At 46.5% G+C, this 20,975-nt stretch overlaps 2 protein-coding genes across 2 annotated transcripts in view; one reads left to right on the top strand and one right to left on the bottom strand.

Moving 5' to 3' along the window:
• Positions 1–16,081, bottom strand: part of NLRP9 (NLR family pyrin domain containing 9) — a 34,737-nt gene extending 18,656 nt beyond the window's left edge. Inside the window, 5 exon segments of the mRNA XM_025849106.2 lie at positions 1,276–2,428; positions 2,431–2,662; positions 2,664–2,821; positions 4,254–4,539; positions 16,076–16,081. Of these exon segments, the coding sequence (XP_025704891.2) occupies positions 1,276–2,428; positions 2,431–2,662; positions 2,664–2,821; positions 4,254–4,539; positions 16,076–16,081 (1,835 nt within the window).
• A 117-nt stretch (positions 16,082–16,198) lies between these two features.
• Positions 16,199–18,424, top strand: RFPL4A (ret finger protein like 4A). Its single transcript, XM_025849107.1, has 2 exons — positions 16,199–16,484; positions 17,850–18,424. Exons 1-2 carry the CDS (start codon positions 16,199–16,201, stop codon positions 18,422–18,424), a joined length of 861 nt encoding a protein of 286 aa, XP_025704892.1.
• Positions 18,425–20,975: the final 2,551 nt, after the last annotated feature.

The raw sequence follows: 20,975 nt of genomic DNA, 5'->3' as shown, positions 1-20,975 counted from the left end.
CTATGTGACTCTGGACAAGCTACTCAACCGTATTCAGTCTACACTTCTTCCTCCGTTAGGTGACAATGCTTAGTTGTGGTGTAAATGAAGGTTGGTATTTGGTGATCCACCAGCGAAATGGAGAACTATATCCAAAAATAAGAACATACAGGTATAAAATAAAGTCTTGGGGATGTAATGTATAGCCTGGTGACTGTAGCTAATAATACTGTATTACATATCTGAAAGTTGCTAAGAGAGCAGATCTTAAAAGTTCTTATCATGGGGCACCTGGCTGACTCAGTCAGAAGAGCATGTAACTCTTGATCTTGGGGTCATGAGTTCAAGTCCCACGTGGGGTATAGAGTTTATTTAAAATAAAAAAAAAAATTCTCATCACAAGAAAAAAAATTGTGTAACTATGTGTGGTGACGGCTGTTAACTAGACATATCGTGGTGATCATTTTGCAACATATACAAATACTGAATCATGATGTTGTGCTGAAACTCGTATAATGCTATGTGTCAATTATACCTCAATTTAAAAGACTAAAAACCAAAAGTGTAACCATGAAAGTTGATATATATATTTTTTGGAGGAGTAAAAATAATCTATTAATAGACTATTAGAACTGAAGTGTGAGTTGGTAATCTGAACCAGCTGGTGAAAAGATACAGGTTAGACCAGCAAAGAGGAGAAGAGAAGCCCAAGGAAACCACTCACAAGCTTCCAAGAGTCCCTTCCTGATGGATATGTTCAAATGCTGTGGGGGTGGGGGGGAAGCATAGTCATGGCAACAATAAAACCTGCTTACCTTTCAACCTCATATTGGCCCCACCAAGTAGGTAAAGTGTCACGCATCTTTATACAGATAGAAAAACTTAAGAACTTACTGTTCATGGTGACACAGCTAGCAAATGGCAGAGCCAGAACTCAAAGCAGTCTCTCTGGTTAAAAAAGCTGGGGCGCCTGGGTGGCTCAGTCGTTAAGCGTCTGCCTTCAGCTCAGGTCATGGTCCCAGGATCCTGGGATCGAGCCCCGCATCGGGCTCCCTGCTCAGCAGGAAGCCTGCTTCCCTTTCTCCCACTCCCCCGCTTGTGTTCCTGCTCTTGCTAACTCTCTCTCTCTGTCAAATAAATAAATAAAATCTTAAAAAAAAAAAAAGCCATGGTGTTTTGTTTTTTGTTTTTTTTTTTTAAGTATAAGGCTCCATGAAGGATCCACTGGGACCTGAAACAAGCAACAAGTATGGCGTGTGTGGCATGGGGGGTGGGAGAAATTATAGATGGACTCACTTTGTGCTGGATCCAGAGTCATCTGAGAAGACATCTTCTAGACACAGGTGAAGTTTCTGCAAATTTGGGCAATGTTTTAGGCAGAATGCAGATATCACCAAGTCTTCTGTGTTACCAATATAAATACTAACTTCCTCAAAGAAATCCATCACTTGTACTACAAACTCTTTTTCATGGGTCTCAAACAAACTGCTGAACAATTCCTGGAAATTCACTACCTCCTGATCAGAGTTATGCTGACTTAAACTTTTAAGGCATTGGGTTATTTCCTGCTTTATCTCTTTGGCCAGGAGAAAACCAAAGGATGTCTCCAGCATGTTGGTTATTTTTTCAGTTGAAAATGCAAACAAGAATGTTATCATCTGGAACAAGTGGCCTTGGACCTGACTCGCGCTTGCTGTCACAAGCTGGGTCACACTTCCAATGGCTGGGTTAGGACTGTCCTTGGATTCTTTGAGCAGATATAACATGGAGGCACAAAACTGTTGGAGGCACACATGTATGAAGGTAAAACATTCGCCATTCCTTTGAAGGAGTCTCATGCCCATCCACATCAAGGCATCGGACTCAGATACCCCATTCCTCCTGAGGTCCCCATGGCAAAACACAAACATGCGAGTCCATATTCCCTCTGCAGCCAAGGAACACAGGCTTTTCAGTCGGGCTCTGCTCTGCTTCGGTGGACGGTTCTCATTTCTTGATTTGAATACACTGGTAAAAAAGGATGCATACAAAGAAGTGGTGCTTTCAGACACAATCTCAAGGTCTTCTCCTCTCTCCAGCTGCCATTTCATACAAGTACAGACCAGCCAGTATACAAGGGGATTATGACAGAAGAGAAACAGCGGCATATTGCCCCTCCCAAAACTGAAGGCTTTCAAGGCTTTACTCCTCTCGCGGAAGAAATGGTAGAAATACAGCTTCCTTTCATGTTCAGAGAATCCTGAGAGGGTTATGTATTTCGGACACTGCAATAAGAAATAATTTTTTCTCATGCCCACTGTTCCCAATGCAATAAGCAGAGAAGACTCTGGAAGCATTTTTTTCTGCAGCAAACTGCTCAGGATAATCTGCATTGGCTGTCGCTGTCTCTGGTCATCGCACAACTGAGTCATTTGCTCCAAGTCAGATTTCAGTTCCTCAAAGCTATCCAAAGAATCCTCTCCAGCTGAGAGAAGATGTCCTCATCTGGCTCTGAAGACTGAGGCCAGTCCCTGGAGATGAGCTCCACTAAGCTGGTCTTGGTCATAGCGTTCATTTCACAGCCATTGAGGAAGAAGATAAATGTGAAACTGTCCTTCCAGAGGTTCCCCTCTGCCCATTTCAGCATCACTTTTCTCAAAAGTGTTTTTCCGATTCCCTCTGGACCTTGCAAGACCACAGTGGGTGAAGGCTCTCCTGCTGGTGCTATATGCAGCATGCAGCTTTTCATACTTACACTTTGTGATTTCTTTGTAGAAATCACTGGGAACCAGAAGGCAGGTTTCCTTTTCCCATAGGAGATGGAATTTTTCCTTCATGTGATTTCTTTATGGGTTGGGTTTCTCTGAGTTCACAGGGAGAAGATACCAGACAATTAAAAAGTGCACCCGTTGACACTCAGAATGACCCTTAGAGATTTACTTGTGCACATATGTAAAGACTACTGCATGTCCACGGATGACCAGTCTCGTTAACTTAGTTTTTGTTAGGACCATAATTTATCTAAAATCATGTCCATGGAAGCACTTGACCAAAACTGGAAGCCTGTCTCAGAGTTATAGGCTACATAGTGTGAATTCCATTCCAAACCAGAAGGGGGGTGGTCTCATCTCCCCAGTAAAAAATCCACAAGCACTATATCATTTACTGAGTGTCTGCCAGGAACCAGGGTTGAGAATGTCCCTACCGATACCATGTCTTCCATGTCAATAACCCATCAAGACTCATTCTACTCCCACTTTACCTAAAAAGTGTTGGGAGAATGTTTCACTTGATTGATTTGCACTAGTGAATAAATATCAGGGTCAGGTGTCTGTCCCACATCTGTCTGACTTGAAACCATAAGCTATTTCTGTTCCACCATGCTGACCGCAGGTTAATTTCAGAAACCGACCCCTGAACCATAATGCATTCAACCTGCCCTTATGATGTACCTTCCATGTTCAAGGCAACCCATTACGGGAGGTCAACAAAATTACAAAAGGATCATATGACAAGGATCATACCTTGCACCGGAGAAATATATGCCACACTAGGTGAGGAATTTCTGCATGCCTTCCAAGCAAAGGGCACTAATGGTTTTGTTCAAGGATGTATGACTAGAAAACATTCTTGGGATGTACCAATGGTCCTTCCTCTCTCTGGGGCAAAGGAAGATTTGTTTCTAAAAACAGGTCTTTCTTCCCCCTCTGGAGAAATTCAGAGATGTCTCTCACTCTCTGGAGACATGCTAGGGTAAAAAGCTAGTATCTGTCTCTGGAGGGCAGCAGACAGGGCTGTCAGCAGCCATCACCTAAGATCAGGATCTCTGACTCTCTAGGTTCCTATGACCCAGATCTGCCTGAGCGCACCTCCATAGACCCCTGCTGAGAGATTCAAGGGTTAAGAGGAATGGACATGAGCATGAGTCTCATGTTCCTGTTGTGGGTGAGCAATGAACCTTCTAAATCCATCTGGGCACATTATGTCCTTTCAGACCAAACTTATGGACATGTGGCAAGCTGACCTAACAGTGGCTTGCTGCTTAGGAACTGCCTAAAAATGGGGAGACACCCCTTAGATGAGCAGGACACTACCCATCCACAGTTCATCACTAGCCCACGTATGCTCAGAGTTGGCGTGCAATTCCTCCATGACCTCCAAGTCTCCCTCAACCCACAACACATTCTCAGTTGATGGAGGATGGCCACTAACTCAATAACATCACCTTCATTCTTATAAGCTCCCAGCAGACCAACCTTCCTCCATAGGTCACTGCCCCTTCACCCTACACTTACTTCTGATCTCCTCCTGAGCCTTTGTCCAGAGGTCACGCCGATTGATCTGTAGAAACAGGTTCAGGGTCACCTCCCATGCCCACTTTCCTGGGTAATCCTTGTCCAACAACTTCGCTAGATCTTCTCTTGAAGCCTTCTTTAACTCAGTCCACGGGATTGGCTTGAGGTCAAGTTGCAGAGGCTCTTGTTTGAGGAGCACCTTAAATTTCCAGAACTCTTCCTTTCTGGGCTCTTCCAGGTACCACAGCAAGCCAAAGTCCGAAAAAAGGGATTCAGTCAACTTGTCCTGGGATTGTGAGCTTGGAAATCTCCAGAGGGAAAAAATCTTCAAAAACAAGGAATAAGTAGTACCTGAGGGAGAATGACGTGATTACAGAGATAAATCTCAGCAGTTGGTAGTGGCTTAGAATTATTGATATCCTGCATTTCCTGCTTAAAACATATCTGGCCAGCTTCACTTCATCCTTCCTTTTTTTCCACACAGCCGTACACATGAATTCAGTGCTAGCAACTAAAAATGTAGTTTACACTAAACCAGTTGGCAGGGAGAAGTGTAATTACCTAAAACCATAATAAAGCATTGAAGTTCATCACTGGGCCATGGAAGATGGAGTTAGAATAGTTCTGTCCCAGGGCCCACCACTGTGTGTGTATCTCTGGGGATGCTTCTGAGAAAAGCTGACTGTTGACTTGGTGTCATTGTGGGAGCTTCCAACTAAAATTCAAAAGACCATGTTTACTGAACATTCCTTAAAGGAGAACAGTTTCTGACCTGGCTTCACTAAGTTATGAAGACTTTAAAATTACAAAAACCTGGGGCGCCTGGGTGGCTCAGTGGGTTAAGCGTTTGCCTTCAGCTCAGGTCATGATCCGAGGGTCCTGAAATCGAGTCCTGCATCGGGCTCCCTGTTCAGTGGGGAGTCTGTTTCTCCCTCTGCCCCTCCCCCCCGCTCATGCTCACTTGAGCTCTCTCAAATAAATAAATAAAATCTTTTAAAAATATATCAAAAACCTAAAGCTATGTCTTTGGGGCATGAATGTTTTGCTGAATCCCTGCAAGATAGGAAACAGGGGTGCGCCTGGGTGGCTCAGTCGTTAAGCGTCTGCCTTCAGCTCAGGTCATGATCCCGGGGTCCTGGGATCGAGCCCTGCATCGGGCTCCCGGCTCGGCGGGAAGCCTGCTTCTCCCTCTCCCACTCTGCCTGCTTGTGTTCCCTCTCTCGCTGTCTCTTTCTGTTAAATAAATAAATAAAATCTTCAAAAAAAAAAAAAGATAAGAAACAGGGAGCTGTGACTAACAGGGAAAAAAATCCAAATTTCAAAACAAGAGCAGGAAAAGATGAATCCCAAGGCACTCCAGCTTATATACTGTGCTCCTGGACAGAAAGAAGAAACTCTGGACAGCCATCTCAATGATGGGCAAGGAAGTACATTTCAAACAGCACTCAGCACAAAGAGAAAGGATGAAATGTTTAGATACTGTTAATAACTCTAGAAATCCCAACATCCATCTTATTGAAGTTCCAAAGAAAAGAAACAAAAACAAAAAGAACAGAGGGAACAGCAAGAAAGAAAGAATTCATGGAAGAAATCTCTGAAAATTTCACCACGATTTTCAGATTTATTTTTAGGGGTTGTGTTTTATAATTTTAAAATATGTATTCCAAACAAGATAGCTTGGTGTCCTATGATTATTTTTGGTGAATGGAACAATAAATTCTTTTCTATCTGGTCTCCCTTTGGTTGTCCTTATATTTGTGAGATTCACCCATGTAGACATAAGTGGTTCATTTGGATTGTTTGTATAGTAGTCCCCCGTCAGTATTCCACTGTTTATTAATGCTGCAGTTGGCTGGCATTTATATGTTTTTCTGGGGTTTTTTAGTAACATAAATGCTGCTTCTAACGAACAAACTTTCACGTGCTCCTTGGTGCAAACAAGCACACATTTCTCTCGGTTTGTAATTTTAGGTCACAGCATATACGGACCATCATGTTTACAACATAATGCCCAACAATTTCCCTTTGTAAATATAATAATTTACATTACCACTAGCATCCTATGAGAGTTTCTTTGCTGTACAATGCTGCCCATACTTAGTAGAGTCTAACCCAATTTCAATAATGGAAAAAATGAACAGACATTAAACTCACTGATGATCTTATTCTAGAAGATGAAAGTAAAGAGTGGGGAGAAAACATTAAAGCATATTTGGGTTTTCCTCTTATTTGGAGGGGTATACTTTCCAAATTTTCATCCATGAAAAAAACCCAAATGTTCCATAACGAATAAATGGATAAACAAAATGTGCTCTATACATGCCATGGAATATTATTCAGCCATAAAAAGGAATTTTGACGCATGCTACAGAATGGATGAGCTTTGGAAACATCATGCTCAGTGAAACGAGACAGACACAAAAGGACAAATATCTGTGGTTCAACTTATGTTAGACCCCTAGAGTCTCAAATTCATAGGGACAGCAGGTGGAATAGAGAGGTCCTGGGGTGGAGGCATATAAACTAAGTGGGTGTGGTCTCAGTTGCAGGGATGAGAAAGTTCTGGAGATGGATGGTGGTGATGGTTGCACAACAATGTGAATGAACTTAATACCGTGAAACTGCCCTTAAAAAATGGTTAAGATAGTCAATTTTGTGGATATTTTACCACAATTTTAAAAGGAAACCCTCATGTGTCCTAAATCTTTTCTCTAAACATTCCTTTCTCCTTCCTTTTCTAGCTGAAACCTTCCCCTTGAAGATACAGTGTTCCCTGAAGCCCTTTCAAACACTGGCCGCTTAGGTAGCCCCAGGACAGCCTCACAGACACTCCCTAACACCTCGCAGACCTAATCAGGCAGACGTTAGGCTCCACCACCCATTATCTTTGGTTGTTGTGGCCACCACAGTCCCTGGCACAACCTGCCATGTTCCTCACAAAATTACACCACCTAGCTCACTCCCACTCTGATATGATGTCCATACAAAGCAAATGTCACCAACAAAGTTACTTACATGTCATTTAACATACGGTCAGGAGTCCTAGAACTTCTGGATAGTAAAAGATTAGTTCAAAGCCAATCAACCGAATTACCATAGCAACGGGTCTCAGACTTAAGTCTCCGATTTGCCTGCTGCTTGCCTTTCCTCTTTCATAATTTCCCCATTGCCAAAATTCTGTTTTTCATTTGTCTCCCCTGGTTACGTGCATTTTCACAATCAGAACCAATAGACCAACCGAGTCTGAGAAACAGCTCTTGGGCTTCTGGTGTGTTCACCCTTTCTCCTTTATTCTATGATACACGAGTTCCTCTAATTCTCCATGTCCCCGATTACATTTGAGGAAAACAGGCAGCCTGTTTCAGGTGGAAGACTCTGTTCTCTTACCTAATTTAGAGTTGGGATACACAGAGGATACACAATCTGCAAGTTTCAATGCTTTTCATGTTAATACATCCTTGTGGAATCGAAGGGGCAGGATTTGATCATTTCTGGTTCCCCTCTCCCTTGTTCTTTACGCATGCCAAACCGACAGTCAGTGTTGAAAGAGAAAAATGAAGAAGAAAGGTCAGTGAGAAGACTTCCTCACCCAGTCTGGCCCCTGGTCCTCCCGGCTGGCCCCCATCAAACAACAGCTGTGGAAACTAACACTAAAAGGCTGTGCTTGACCTTTGATTGGCCAGAGAATCTCTCCCTTCCCGTTGGCTGGCATGACTCTTGATTGACTAAACTCCGGAGGTGATGTGAAACCACTTAGGCATGTTCTCTGCACCTCAGGTGTGAGTGATCTTCCTTCAGGGACTGCTGAGAGCTACCAACTGATGGGTATTCCCATGATGCTACCAGCTGCATCTTCCTGTATGATAGAACCACTTGGGCTTCTGTGGGCAGTCTTCTCCCTCTACCAATGAGGGATAACGTGGAAACTGGTAACGGGAACCACTCTGCTCATGATCTGGATATCTGACTTCTGCCATCGAAGATACCATAAACCTCCCAAGGGAAGCTGTCTTGGGCAATTTCTCAAACTTCCATAGAGCACCTAGAATGGAGCATTCATATAGGAGGAAATTGATGAGTATTTTCAAATAACTCGCTCTGGATGCAAAAGGCAGAAGTTAGATTTTACAAATGTCTTTTTTTATTATGATAAGAACACATCTGTAGCCTTAACAAAGTCTTCAGTGTGCACTACAGTGTTGTTAACTGCAGACACAATATTGTAATGGCACATCTCTAGAACTCATTCATCTTGCATAACCAAGTTTATATCCATTGAACGATCACGCCATATTTCCCCCTGCCCCCAGCCCTTGGCCACCACCATTCTATTCTGCTTCTGCGAGCTTGACTATTTGAGATACTCCATTCAAGTGGAGTCATGCAGTATTTGTCCTTCTGTGGCGGGTTTATGCATAATGTCCTCCAGATGCAGCCATATTGTTGCACACGGCAGGATGGCCTTTTTTAAGGCTGAGTAATATTCCAGCACAGGTGTCTACTGATGCCCCTTTATCCTCATCACTAAATCTTGTGCAAGTTCTGCCTCATCTTTATTCTAATCACCATCAGTGCTATTAGCTGTCATAATTGTCCCCACTGTCTCTAACATTAATTGGATGCTATTAATGTAGGGGCCCTATAGCTAAGGGCATTTCATGCAACATCTGATTTTCTTCAGCCCTCTGAAATAAGTAGTATTATTACTCCCCTTCTCAAAGATACCTGAGGACATCAGGGTGGAGGCTAGAGGTGAGACCATTCCTGCTTTGTCAGCCCAAATTTCAACCTTTCCACTGTGGTGCCTCTCAGGCGGCCTTGATCCCAGTGGGGCTTAAAGAGGTCTGTGTTGGATCAGTGTGCAGGTACACCTTAGTTTTGTCTGCTGAGACTGAGCTAAGAGACTCAGTGGATCTTTTCCCTCCACGATATTGATTATTGGTTAACCCAGACACCCTCCACCAAAATTTTGACCTCATGCTGACTTTCTAAACCATTCTTAGCTGGGTCACAGCTCACATTAGAGCACTGAGTCGTCTTGATTTTCTTTCTTTCTTTCTTTCTTTCTTTCTTTCTTTCTTTCTTTCTTTCTTTCTTTCTTTCTTTCTTTCTTTCTTTCTTTTTCTTTCTTTCTTTGCGTGTGCCATTCCCTGGTAGCTACCACAGGATCTGACATAGAAGGTTAAAAGTGGTTCAGCACTTGACCTGCCACACTCAGTCACCTAGGCTCTATTCCAAGCTATCTTTGTGGCCACGGGCAAGTGTCTTAACTTCACTGTATTTCCCCCACCTCCATAAAAATGGAGATGGTGATGATGATGAAGGTAATGAAGGTGATGATGGTGATAAAAATGGTGATGATGGTGATGATGAAGATGATGGAGGGGATTATGCTAAGTGAAATAAGTCAAGCAGAGAAAGACAATTATCATATGGTTTCACTCATATGTGGAACATAAGCAATAGCACAGAGGACCAGAGGGGAAGGGAGGGAAAACTGAAGATTGTGAAATCAGAGGGGGAGACAAACCATGAGAGACTCTGGACTCTGGGAAACAAACTGAGGGTTACAGAAGCGGGGGGGAATGGGGTGACTGGGTGTTGGGATGAGCACTGGGCGTGACACGCAACTAACGAATCATTGAACACTACATCAAAAACTTATGATGTGGGCACCTGGGTGGCTCAGTTGGTTAAGCATCTGCCTTCGGCTCAGGTCATGATCCTGGGGTCCTGGGATCGAGTCCCGCATCGGGCTCCCTGCTCAGCGGAGAGCCTGCTTCTCCCTCTCCCTCTGCCTACCACTCTGCCTACTTGTGCTCTCTATCTGTCGAATAAATAAATAAAATCTTTAAAAAAAAAACTTATGATGTACTATATGCTGGCTAAATGAACATAATAAAAAATAAAAATAAAAAGAGGAAAATCAAATATACTGCTCCTAATTACAGAAATTTGTTGTTGTGGGGCACCTGGGTGGCTCAGTTGGTTAAGCGTCTGCCTTCAGCCTAGGTCATGATTCCAGGGTCCTGAGATCGAGCCCCGAGTTAGGCTCCCTGCTCAACGGGTAGCCTGCTTCTCCCTCTGCCACTCCACTCCTGTCTCTCTCTCACTCATGCTCACCCTCAAATAAATAAATAAATATTTTTTAAAAAATTTGTTGTTGTTTATGGATCCTGACATAGCACGTATATTTTCATGCTATTTTTGACTTTCCAAAATTCTAAAACCCATGTATTTGTAATAGACTGAAATGATATTCCACTGTGACCATTTTTTTTCTGTTTGATATTTTATTTATACATTTCGTATTTTCTTTTATTTGCTTATCTCAGGTTTGGAAACTTTTGCAAAGGAACAATTATTATTTATATGGGGAGAAAAATGAGGCATTAAAATAAAGAATAAAGCTCAATGGCAATAAGCGCTTTACAGAACACTGAGATTCAACCCAGAGTAAAATGATAGGGTCTCGGTTCTCCTGGGGTTCAGGCTGGCATTCAGGAACCTGTTGCTGTATCCTCCAGTGACCCTATACTATGTTCCATTTGTGTCAACCCTGAATCTATTTTTCAAAGCTCTCCTTCTTTTTCTTCACGTGAAATGTAATCTCTACACCCGAGACATGTGTCACAAATAATTTGCATGTACTCTTTTTTTTTTAAGATTTTATTTACTTGACAGAGAGACACAGCGAGAGAGGAAACACAAGCAGAGGGAGGAGCAGGCTTCCCGCGGAGCAGGGAGCCCGATGCGGGGCTGGATCCCAGGACCCTGGGATCATGACCTGAGCCGAAGGCAGACGCTTAATGACTGAGCCACCCAGGTGCCCCAATTTGCATGTACTCTTAATATTTCCCTTTTACCATGCCTTACCAAAACTCAGAGGAATTTCCCATGCTTCTATGTATGATTCAAAAAGCAATTTTTCTTAATACTGCATTATATACTTGAAAGTTGCTAAGAGAGGAAATCTTATATGTTCTCAATGCCAAAAAGAAATGATAATTATGTGACAGGAGGGAGGTGTCAGCTAACACTGTGGCGGTTATCATGTTGCAAAATATAATGTATTAAATCAACACGTGGTACACTTTACACTTATACAACCTTACATGTCCTTTATATCTCAATAAAGCTGGGAAGAAATAGAAAGTCATTTTCTATAGACCATTGTGATGTAATTTTTTTCCAGAATGTTTTTTATTTAAATTCAATTAATTAACACATAGTGTATTATTAGTTTCAGAGGTAGAATTTAGTAGGTAGAATTTCATCAGTTGCATACAACACCCACTGCTCATCACATCACGTGCCCTCCTTAATGTCCATCCCCCAGTTACCCCATCCCCCATCCCCAACCCTCCAGCAACCCTCAGTTTGTTTCCTACGATTAAACCTCTTATGTTTTGGGCGCCTGGGTGGCTCAGATGGTTAAGCGTCTGCCTTCGGCTCAGGTCATGATCCCGGGGTCCTGGGATCGAGTCCCGCATCGGGCTCCCTGCTCCTTGGGAGCCTGCTTCTCCCGCTGCTTCTCTCTCTCTCTCTCTCCCTCTCTCTCTCCTCCTCTGCCTCTCATGAATAAATAATAAAAATAAAATCTTTAAAAAAAAAAAAAAACCTCTTATGTTTTGTCTCCCTCTCTGATTTCATCTTGCTTTATTTTTCCCTCCCTTCCCCTATGATCCTCTGTCTTGTTTCTTAAATTCTACGTGAGTGAAATCATATGATAATTATCTTTCTCTGATTGACTTATTTTCTTTAGCATAAAACTCTCTAGTTCTAACCACGTCATTGCAAATGGCAAGATTTCGGGTTTTTTGATGGCTGAATAATATTCCGTTGTATGTATGAACCACATCTTTATCCATTCGTCTGTTGATGGACATCTTGGCTCTTTCCACAGTTTGGCTATTGTGGACATTGCTGCTATGAACTTTGGGGTGCGGGTGCCCCTTCTTTTCACTACATCTGTAGCTTTGGGGTAAATACCCAGTAGTGCAATTGCTGGGTCGTAGAGTAGCTCTATTTTTAACGTCTTGAGGAACCTCCATACCATTTTCCAGAGTGGCTGCACCAGCTTGCATTCCCACCAACAGTGTGGGAGGGTTCCCCTTTCTCCACATCCTCACAACATCTGTCATTTCCTGACTTCTTAATTTTAGCCATTCTGACTGGTGTAAGGTGGTATCTCATTGAGGTTTTGATTTGTATTTCCCTGATGCCCAGTGATGTCGAGCACTTTTTCATGAGTCTGTTGGCCATTTGTATGTCTTCTTTGGAGAGATACCTGTTCATTATGATGTAATTTTTGTTTTGGATGGCCTCCAGGGGATGAGAGATTTTTGTCTGGATGATAAAAATCCAGGGGTGGGGGGAAGAAACATGAAAAAGAGACCAAATTGACTTTAAAATTTAAATTTAATCATTGAAAGATTGAGTAAATCAAGTATAAATGATTCGATCACAGGGCCAGCCATTAACTTAGGTTGTCCTTCATTCCACTGCGGTGATGTGCCAGACACTCTGTGATTTAATGTCAGCAACAAAGGCGAGGGTGTTGGCTTTCCAGAGCAGCTATCTCAGTAAGGAACATGAACAACAAAGCTCTGCAGAGCCCGATTCTAGGAAGGTTCACAAACTGTGCGGGCAGCGCAAGGTGGAGGAATGGCTGTCATGGGACCAAAGGAAAGGTTCTGCTAGGAAGGAACAATCAGGCGGCCGTGCCTTCGTCGGAGTTTCGCCAGATCAAACATGCTTAAATATTTCCAGGCAGAAGGAAGGGTGGGTCATTATGTGCCTGTGAATTTAAACTGCGGTGACTTTAAACGGTCTTGGGAAGAGCAGATAGTCAAGATGTCCCGAGGCACCAGGAGACATGAACTTCCGCTAAACGGAGCGGTCCTGGTATCAGATGAGTCCTGGACCTCTGGAGGGTGTTTCAGAAAGTAGGATGGAGGCGGGAAGCTTCCGTCAGAACAGGAAAGCACAAGGGGGCCACCTGGGGGACGGGTGTGAGCTGACCGGAATCAGGTTTTTATAATTACTTCATTTATCAGAGGTGGTTAGAAGTGCAAGAGCTGTGACTCACAAAGCAAATCTTGGCTGGGCTTTTCATATATGGAGAATCAAGGACAAAATAAGCAGGAAAATATCTAACAAAAACCAAACTTCAACTTTCACTGGGAAAATATATGTATTTTATATTTATATTTCTGAGCTGTCGTTATGACTTTCATCTTCATGAATTTCAAAAATATTTTAAAGATTTTATTTATTTATTTGTGAGAGACGGAGAGCACAAGTGGGGGGAGGGACAGAGGGAGAAGCAGGCTCCCCGCGGAGCAGGGAGCCCGATGCGGGGCTCGATCCCAGGACCTGGAGATCATGACCTGAGCCGAAGGCAGATGATTAACCGACTGAGCCACTCAGGCGCCCCTCAAAAATATTTTAAATGATTTTTTTTACACACTTACATTTTTTACTTTAAATGTGCAGCAAAGTCAGATGACAATAAGGGATTTTTTTCTAGTCATTCATTGGCTGTAATACCAGGGGGAGGACTCGATCTCATACAAGGGGATAATGTACGGCTGAATTCCATTTCACCCTACTTTGGACCATAGTAGAATGTGATTACTTAGCAAATATATTATTCCTCAATCAGCTTGGACCTGCATTACCTCGGGACCAGAAGTTTTGGTAAAGGGGAAGGTAAGAGAGCCATTGCTAATGTTGAAATAAGAAAATGATCTCTAAAGGAGCAGCCTCACCAGGTGCCATGTGGGGCCCCTGTGGTGGACACTCCCATTCATAGCCCAGAATCCAAATCCTGAAGACACTCTGACATCCCCATGGGGGAAATAAATTCTCTACAAATGCCACGATCCCACTCGTGGCTGGTTCCCATGTCCACCTCCCAGTGGCATCCCGAGGTGAACCTGGCAGCATCCAGGGTACAGAGTGCAAAACTGAGCTCTCGGCATGCTTTTTTGGAATCTGGTTGATAGGCCCACACAGCACACTCCTCGGGTCACCCAGAATGATGAGGGGAGTGTTGTCTGTGCCCCATGCAGGCTCCTATCCACTGTGGAGAGAAGTACTTTCACAAATGGGCAGACCCCGCGGCCCACGTAGCCCCTTTTCACTTAACCTGGTTTATTCTATGCCTTTCTCTACTTGATAAAACTTTCCCACAGAAATCTTTCCCGACTCTGGAACTGGGACTGAATTAACGGCTCACCTTAACACGGACCCTGCTTCACGATAGTTAACTACTTAGTAAATGTTTTAGAACAAAGGAAGGAAGCAACACCAGATACACAAGACAGAATCACTTTTGAACTATCGGGACTTTGGGGTTCCCTTGGTGCTGCCCAATCCCCATTTCCCAAACCAACCACTCGACCACAAACTAGAATTACAGAGATGTCTTTTTTTCCCTACAAGTCTAAGAAAAAAAAAAAAAAAAAAAAACACCATTATGTCAAGTATCTTGTGAGAAAATGAAGAGCAGACACAGAGGCCTTGCCCCTGTCTACACGGGATGCCCTTCAGGCTGGCGCCCAGGAGGGACAACAGTGATGAAGCTCACGTTTAGAACTCGGGGAGGTGGGAAAGCACGGGTGGGAAATGTCCGCCAGCCCCGCGCCTCTGCTTGGGATGACATGGGGTAAGGATCTCCAGCAAGTGCCAACAAGGGATTGATAAAATGAACGATATTGAACATAATCACTTAGGCACCGTCTAAAGCCCTCCCACCCCCTGCCGTGCCCAGTTTTCAATCCAAGATCCCCAATGAGTCCTCTGATACCACAAGGAACAGGTCTGGCCCATGTTTGAAAAGAAATGTCTCCTCGTGTCTTATCTCCTCTCATCTATGTTGCGATGGAAGGAAAACACTAATACTGTGAAACATCTTTAATCTTTGATTCTGTAACTCACATAAAACAGGACCTCCAGTGGCCGACTCATCATCAGGGATCAGTTTTGGGCCTTGCTTTCCGACCTTGTAAGCAAGGGTTCTCACGTTTGTGGAGAAACACTTTTGAAGAAGAGACTGTCTAGTAAGTGGGATTTTAGGAGAGACTTCTCAGTAGGCTTAACCAATTTTCTGGCTCAAAAGGGGGGGTTTCACTGTCATGATCAAAATTATTGAAATTGGCCTCATTTGTGTACAAAGATCAATAACGATGACACATTTTTTTTAAAAAATTGTAACCCTGCTTCCAATTCTTATCACCAGCGGAGGGAATATTCCACATCTAATCTAGAATGATTTTATGGCAACATTGTGAAAAATAACACCTTCGAGATACAATTACTTCTCTCACTTGTGAGAAAAGTCCCACTAACAGGCAGCGTGAAATCCGATTCTGACTGGATTAGGGAGGCTGTGGGATTAGGGAGGCTGTGGGCGGGGAAGCATCCCTAATAAAATCCCCTCCCAGGGGATCTCGCTTCAGAACTGCTGGGGAAGACCTGGGGCCAGAGCGGGGCTGAGGTGAGTCCAACCTCTCAGGTTTCCTTTGTATTTCTCAAATGTCTACAAAGACCTGCAAATACAGAGAATAAACGGGTGGTTGCGGGGGGGGGGGGGGGGTGGGCAAAACCCGTGAAGGGGGGCGGGAGGTGCAGGCCTCCAGTGATGGAGAGAGTCTCGGGGGGGAAAGGCACAGCCCGCGGAACATAGTCGGTGGGACAGCACAGAACCTCTCAGCACTTCGCCTGGAGCCGGAGGATGGATGGTGTCCTTCATGCCAACCAGCATTTTGAGTATCAGAAGCTGCGGGCCATGAGTCCTGTCTGCACGTACGCAGTACCTGCATGACTCCGCGGACGTGACCGCAAATCACCACGCATGCCCAGGTGAAAGTGGCCCAAGGCCTGATCTCCGTCTGGCTCTCGCAGAGTCCCCTCTGCCCATCTTTCCCCACACAGCGGCCATGGCCGAACGCTTTAAAGAAAGAAGTGGATGTCCTGTGTGCCTGACTCACCTGGAGACACCCATGTACCTGCAATGTGGCTTCGTCTGCTGCCTCCGCTGCATCGATTCGCTGCAGAAGGAGCCCCGAGGGGAGGGTCTCTTGTGCCCCTCCTGCTCCGTGGTCTCTCAGAAGAAGGACCTCAGGCTCGGTACCCATCTTGGGAGGCTGGTTTCGAGGATCAAGGAGTTGGAGCCCCAGCTGACAGCCGTTCTGCAGATGAACCCGAAGATGCGCAAGTTCCAAGGTACGGCCTGCCCCCAACCCCTGAAGAGCCCTGGAAAACGTAACTTGCCTACAACTCTCCATACACAAGGGCATGATCTGAAATGTTTATCTTTGCAAGCCACAGCTGTTCTTACCTAGAAGTATAGATTAGAACCATCTGTAAGAAAATAAGCTTCTGTCCCTGACCTGCATCTAAGAGAAATCATGCCTGACTCTCTCACAACTGCGAGTTAGGGTGAGTTCTCCCAGTTCCCCAGCACTTCTCACCAGCTCAAGCCAGGATGCCAAGCGGGCCCTCCCAGGCTCCCTGGAGCGGGGTCGAGTCCTTGCTCCTTCTGGCTCTGTCCCGGCTCTCCTATGATGGGTCCTGAGGACCGGTGTGGCCCTTGGCGTGAATGGGGTGTGAGCAGAGTGATGTGGTGGGCACTATGGTCCCCAGTGTCTTTGTGAAGGACACAAAGGGGTGGCTTTGTGTTCTGAGTGTACTCTAGCTCCATGCAACTCGAATTTGGGATGGCGAGCCCTGTCCCAGAAACATGACGAGTCTTGTCAAGTCCCCTGTGATGGTGAGACGGTCTGAGCATCTCCCAAACAGCTGTATGTCAGGGCGCCAAGTGAAACAGTTGGTCTTTGGTCCAGAGGGTTTGTTTCCGAGGCTGTGTTGCCTCCATCCGCATGGTCCCCTTAGGATAAGCCTGATCAGGGGCTGCAGGTGCAGGCGGCACACACAGTCCCCATGGGATGGAATCTCCCCACCCCTCTGAGCCCTGCCCTGCGTCTAAGTTGCTGCCAGACCCCAGCACACCCCCACGCCTGTCCACGGAGCCCCTTCCTCTGCCTGGGCTGTCCAGAGTTCACCCAGCTCCTCTCAGGACCCCCAGCCTTACTTCTTTGTGTGTTTGCAACCCCAGGAATCAAAGGTCCAGGATGTGTTTGCCTGTTAACGGCAGTAAACAAAGAAGGTAATTGGCAAGAAGACGTGAAAAACTTCCATATTTAATGTTCTAAGATTAAGTTGCCATCATTCACATATTCATTTGGTGCCTGTACGTCAATGGAATATGTGGTTTGCATAATAATTTTGAGAACAAACAATGGTCATAGTGTCTTCAGGTTATGATCTGTGCCAAAGGAAGAAGCATCTTTAATCAAAAAGAGAACTTAACGTGAAGAGAACACCCCTAGTAGGGGTGGGAGGGACTAGTTCGGATTAGAATCATTCTCTCTCCACATTCGACCACATCAGGGGCCAGGGAAATTCTGATCAGGAAGGAAGCACAGGGGGAAGAAGGGAAGGCGGGCGAGACATTGGGGCCTTTGCAGCAGACGTGCCGAGTGCCGTCGAGCGCATGTGTTTGCTGATTGGCTTGTTTTCCCTCCACAGTGGAGGTGACCCTGGATGTTGACACCGCCAACCACTACCTCATCGTTTCTGAGGACCTGAGGAGTGTCTGCTGTGGGTATTCCAAACAGAACCGGAGAGCCCGAGCCGAGAGATTCAACTATGCCCTGTGTGTCCTGGGCTCCCCTCGGTTCCCCTCTGGCCGCCACTACTGGGAGGTGGACGTGGGGTCGAGCAAGGAATGGGATGTGGGTGTTTGCAGAGACGCTGCCAATCGACAAGGGCCAATTCTACTATCCGCAGAACTTGGCTTCTGGACGGTGGGCTTGAGAAAAGGAGATCTCTTCCAAGCCAGCACCATGCCTGTGACTGTTCTCTCGGTGAGCCCCCGGTTACACCGACTAGGGATTTTCCTGGACATGAATTTTGGCACCATTTCCTTTTATCACATTAGCGATGGATCCCATATTTTCACCTTCACTGAAATTCCTGCCGTGGAGACACTGCGTCCATTTTTTGCTCTTTCGGATCCCATCACGGATGGTCAAGGCTTCCTGAGAATCTGTCCTGTGATGAATCCAGCTCCAGTGGCCTCTGATACAGAACAAAGTTTCTAGAGAATCCCTGTGTGCTCAGAGCCGCAGCTGGGACCTTTCCTGCCTGGTACGTGGACGGCACAGCGGGCAGCAGAAAAACACAGAACAGTTGGCGAACATGAACACTAATTACATAAGGGAGAAGTGCCTTTCAAACAAAGTATCACCACAGTCATTCTCTTTGGGACTTTAACATTTCTGTTCCAGTGAACGGGTTCTGGATTTTCAGATCAATTTCCAAATGCATTTATTTTCCGCAGTATTAACTTAGTGTGTGATGGAGATTATAAACTAAATAAAAATGTGGATGTGACCTAACAGATTAATTGATTTTCTAGGTACTATGTAAGCAAAACCTATGGGAACAGTAAGTATGTGTGTGTACGTAGTCAGTTTCCCTCAACGGCTGAAATGCACACATTCCTTTCAGGTGCACACCATTTGGAATATAGGAAGAAGGCAGGCAGGGCAATCAGGGGGTGGCTTCCACTGATGGGGGATTGCAGCCTGGCACCCTCTGGCTGCCCCGGCCCCTCGTCACTGTGCCATGGCCTGCAGGCCGTGGGGTAAAGGGAGTGAGCTGGTGGTTGTCAACTCAGGGCGGTTCTCTAGTGGCTGGTGGGTGTGTCATTGCAGGGGGTACTGTGTGTGCCACCCCGGCAGGGGTAATATGCATGGGACCCAGCCCTTTCCAATACAGGACCATGCTTAACTTCTGTATGTGGTCAATCCATCCAATCATGGAGATGTCAGTGAGAACCTTACTAGGTAACAGGAGCACTTCTGCCACGGCGGGTCATCCCCTCCGGAGAGTAAACGCTTGCAGGTCCCCAAGCAGAAGAGACTGCCTCAGTGCAGTTCTCAGAGGGGGCTCCCAGGGTGCTGCGGATGAGGAGGACCAGCCAGAAACACTGACCGTCAAGTCCCGCGGGCATTCAAGGGATTGGGAGGCAGATTATGACACTGTCGTCGAGTTGTGTGTGCTTGAAAACGTCCATAAAATACGCATCGCAAGGAGCAATCGTTAAATGGAGCCCTCTGAAATTACAAATACGCAAACTAGAATACATGAGTGATGAAAAAGAATTAGCCCTAAAAGCAGAATGACAACAGAGAAATAATAGGAAGCGAAGGATGGCAAAGGCAGTGCCCATGGGGAGTGTGTGGCTATCTCAGGGGCAGGGGCGTGACAGGCCTGCTGACAGGCCTGCAGACACCAAGACAAGGAGCTGCAGGGAGCTAACTGTTCTTAGTCAGGTAGTCAATACATTCGGCTCACGGGTCATGTGGTGTCTGCCTTATCTACTTCCTGCTACCTTTGTAGATGGACGCTGCCACAGACAATACGAAAACAAGGGGCCGTGTTCCAATAAAACTCTGTTTACAAAAAGCAGCAGGCGGCCAGGCCCTGGCTGGCCCACCTGTGCCAGGGCATCATGCACTGACTGCCGGCTGGTTCACAGCCCAGCGCAGGGTGTGTGCACACCGAAAGCGCGGAAGGGGCGTGCGGTCCAACGCACAGGGCGGCGCGGCCCGGGGCCCAAGCAGAAGGAGAGGATTCTGCACGGAGGGGCAGACCGAGTTCTTGAGGGAAGGGGAGGCAGAGGCTGGCTGAGACAGGTGCGGAGACGGAACGTGCGCAAAAGGCTGGAGCAGTGGGCCGCGTGAGCACACGCACTGAGGTGCTGAGGAGCAGGGGGGCGCTGGAGGCACAGCACAGGACCTCCGTCTCCAGTGCCACGGGCCGGTCACAGAGCCAGGCGCTCCCCCAGACAAGCCCTGGGCCATCCTGTCTCCTCCGGCCCTCAGCCCCTGCAGGCACACGCACTGGGACCCCCACAAGCACCCACAACGGCCACTGGAGCAGCTCGGCGGAGAGCCCAGAGAACCACTGAGGCGGGCACAGATAAATGGCTGCCCTCGTTCAGCATTCAGGTCGGGATGGGTCACAAGCGCAGGCGATCAGGACTGATGGGAGGCTCTACTGAGAAGTGGCGGCTGGCATGTTCCGGGCAGACGAACGAGCGGCGGGGCACAAGGTTTTTGGAGCTCAGCTGTACTCACGCCGAAGGACGAACAAGGAGCTAATCCCGAAAACCCCCTAAGTCGTGCAGCCGCGTGTGTGACTGCGCTGCTGCTGGGCTTGGCCGTGCTTCTCGTGTGTGACGAGGACGGACACGCAGACTATCACAGCCTTCCAGGAGAGCACGATGGGGCGCCGTGCTGCCTCAGCCCCCGTGTGCGGCCCCCCGGCCCCCGCAACGGCGCCGTGTCCTCCAGGGTCAGCCCAAGAAACACTCCGGGCCAGCTTCTGGCGCCCCCAGGCACGCCCTTCCCTGGATGGGGAGGCTGCCGCCCTCCGCGCCCCCCCCCGCCCCGTCAGGAGGGGGCCCCTCAGCCTCCCCCCCCCCCCCACCGGAGAGCAGGGCCAGAACTCCCACCGCCCTTCACCTGAGCTCACTCCTGCTCTGCCACCTGTCTCAGTCCCCCCTCCCCATGGCTGTTCAGGGCTCACAAGCCACCCTCTCGAGTGGGCCACCTCCTTGGGGAGACACGCTCAGCCCTCATCACC

This window comes from Callorhinus ursinus, unplaced genomic scaffold, assembly GCF_003265705.2.
Source record: "Callorhinus ursinus isolate GAN/ISIS: 27379988/994484 unplaced genomic scaffold, GSC_fseal_2.0 scaffold106, whole genome shotgun sequence".
Lineage (NCBI taxonomy): Eukaryota > Metazoa > Chordata > Mammalia > Carnivora > Otariidae > Callorhinus > Callorhinus ursinus.
The sequence above is the reverse complement of the archived record's forward strand: the minus strand, read 5'-3'. Positions and strand labels throughout refer to the sequence as shown.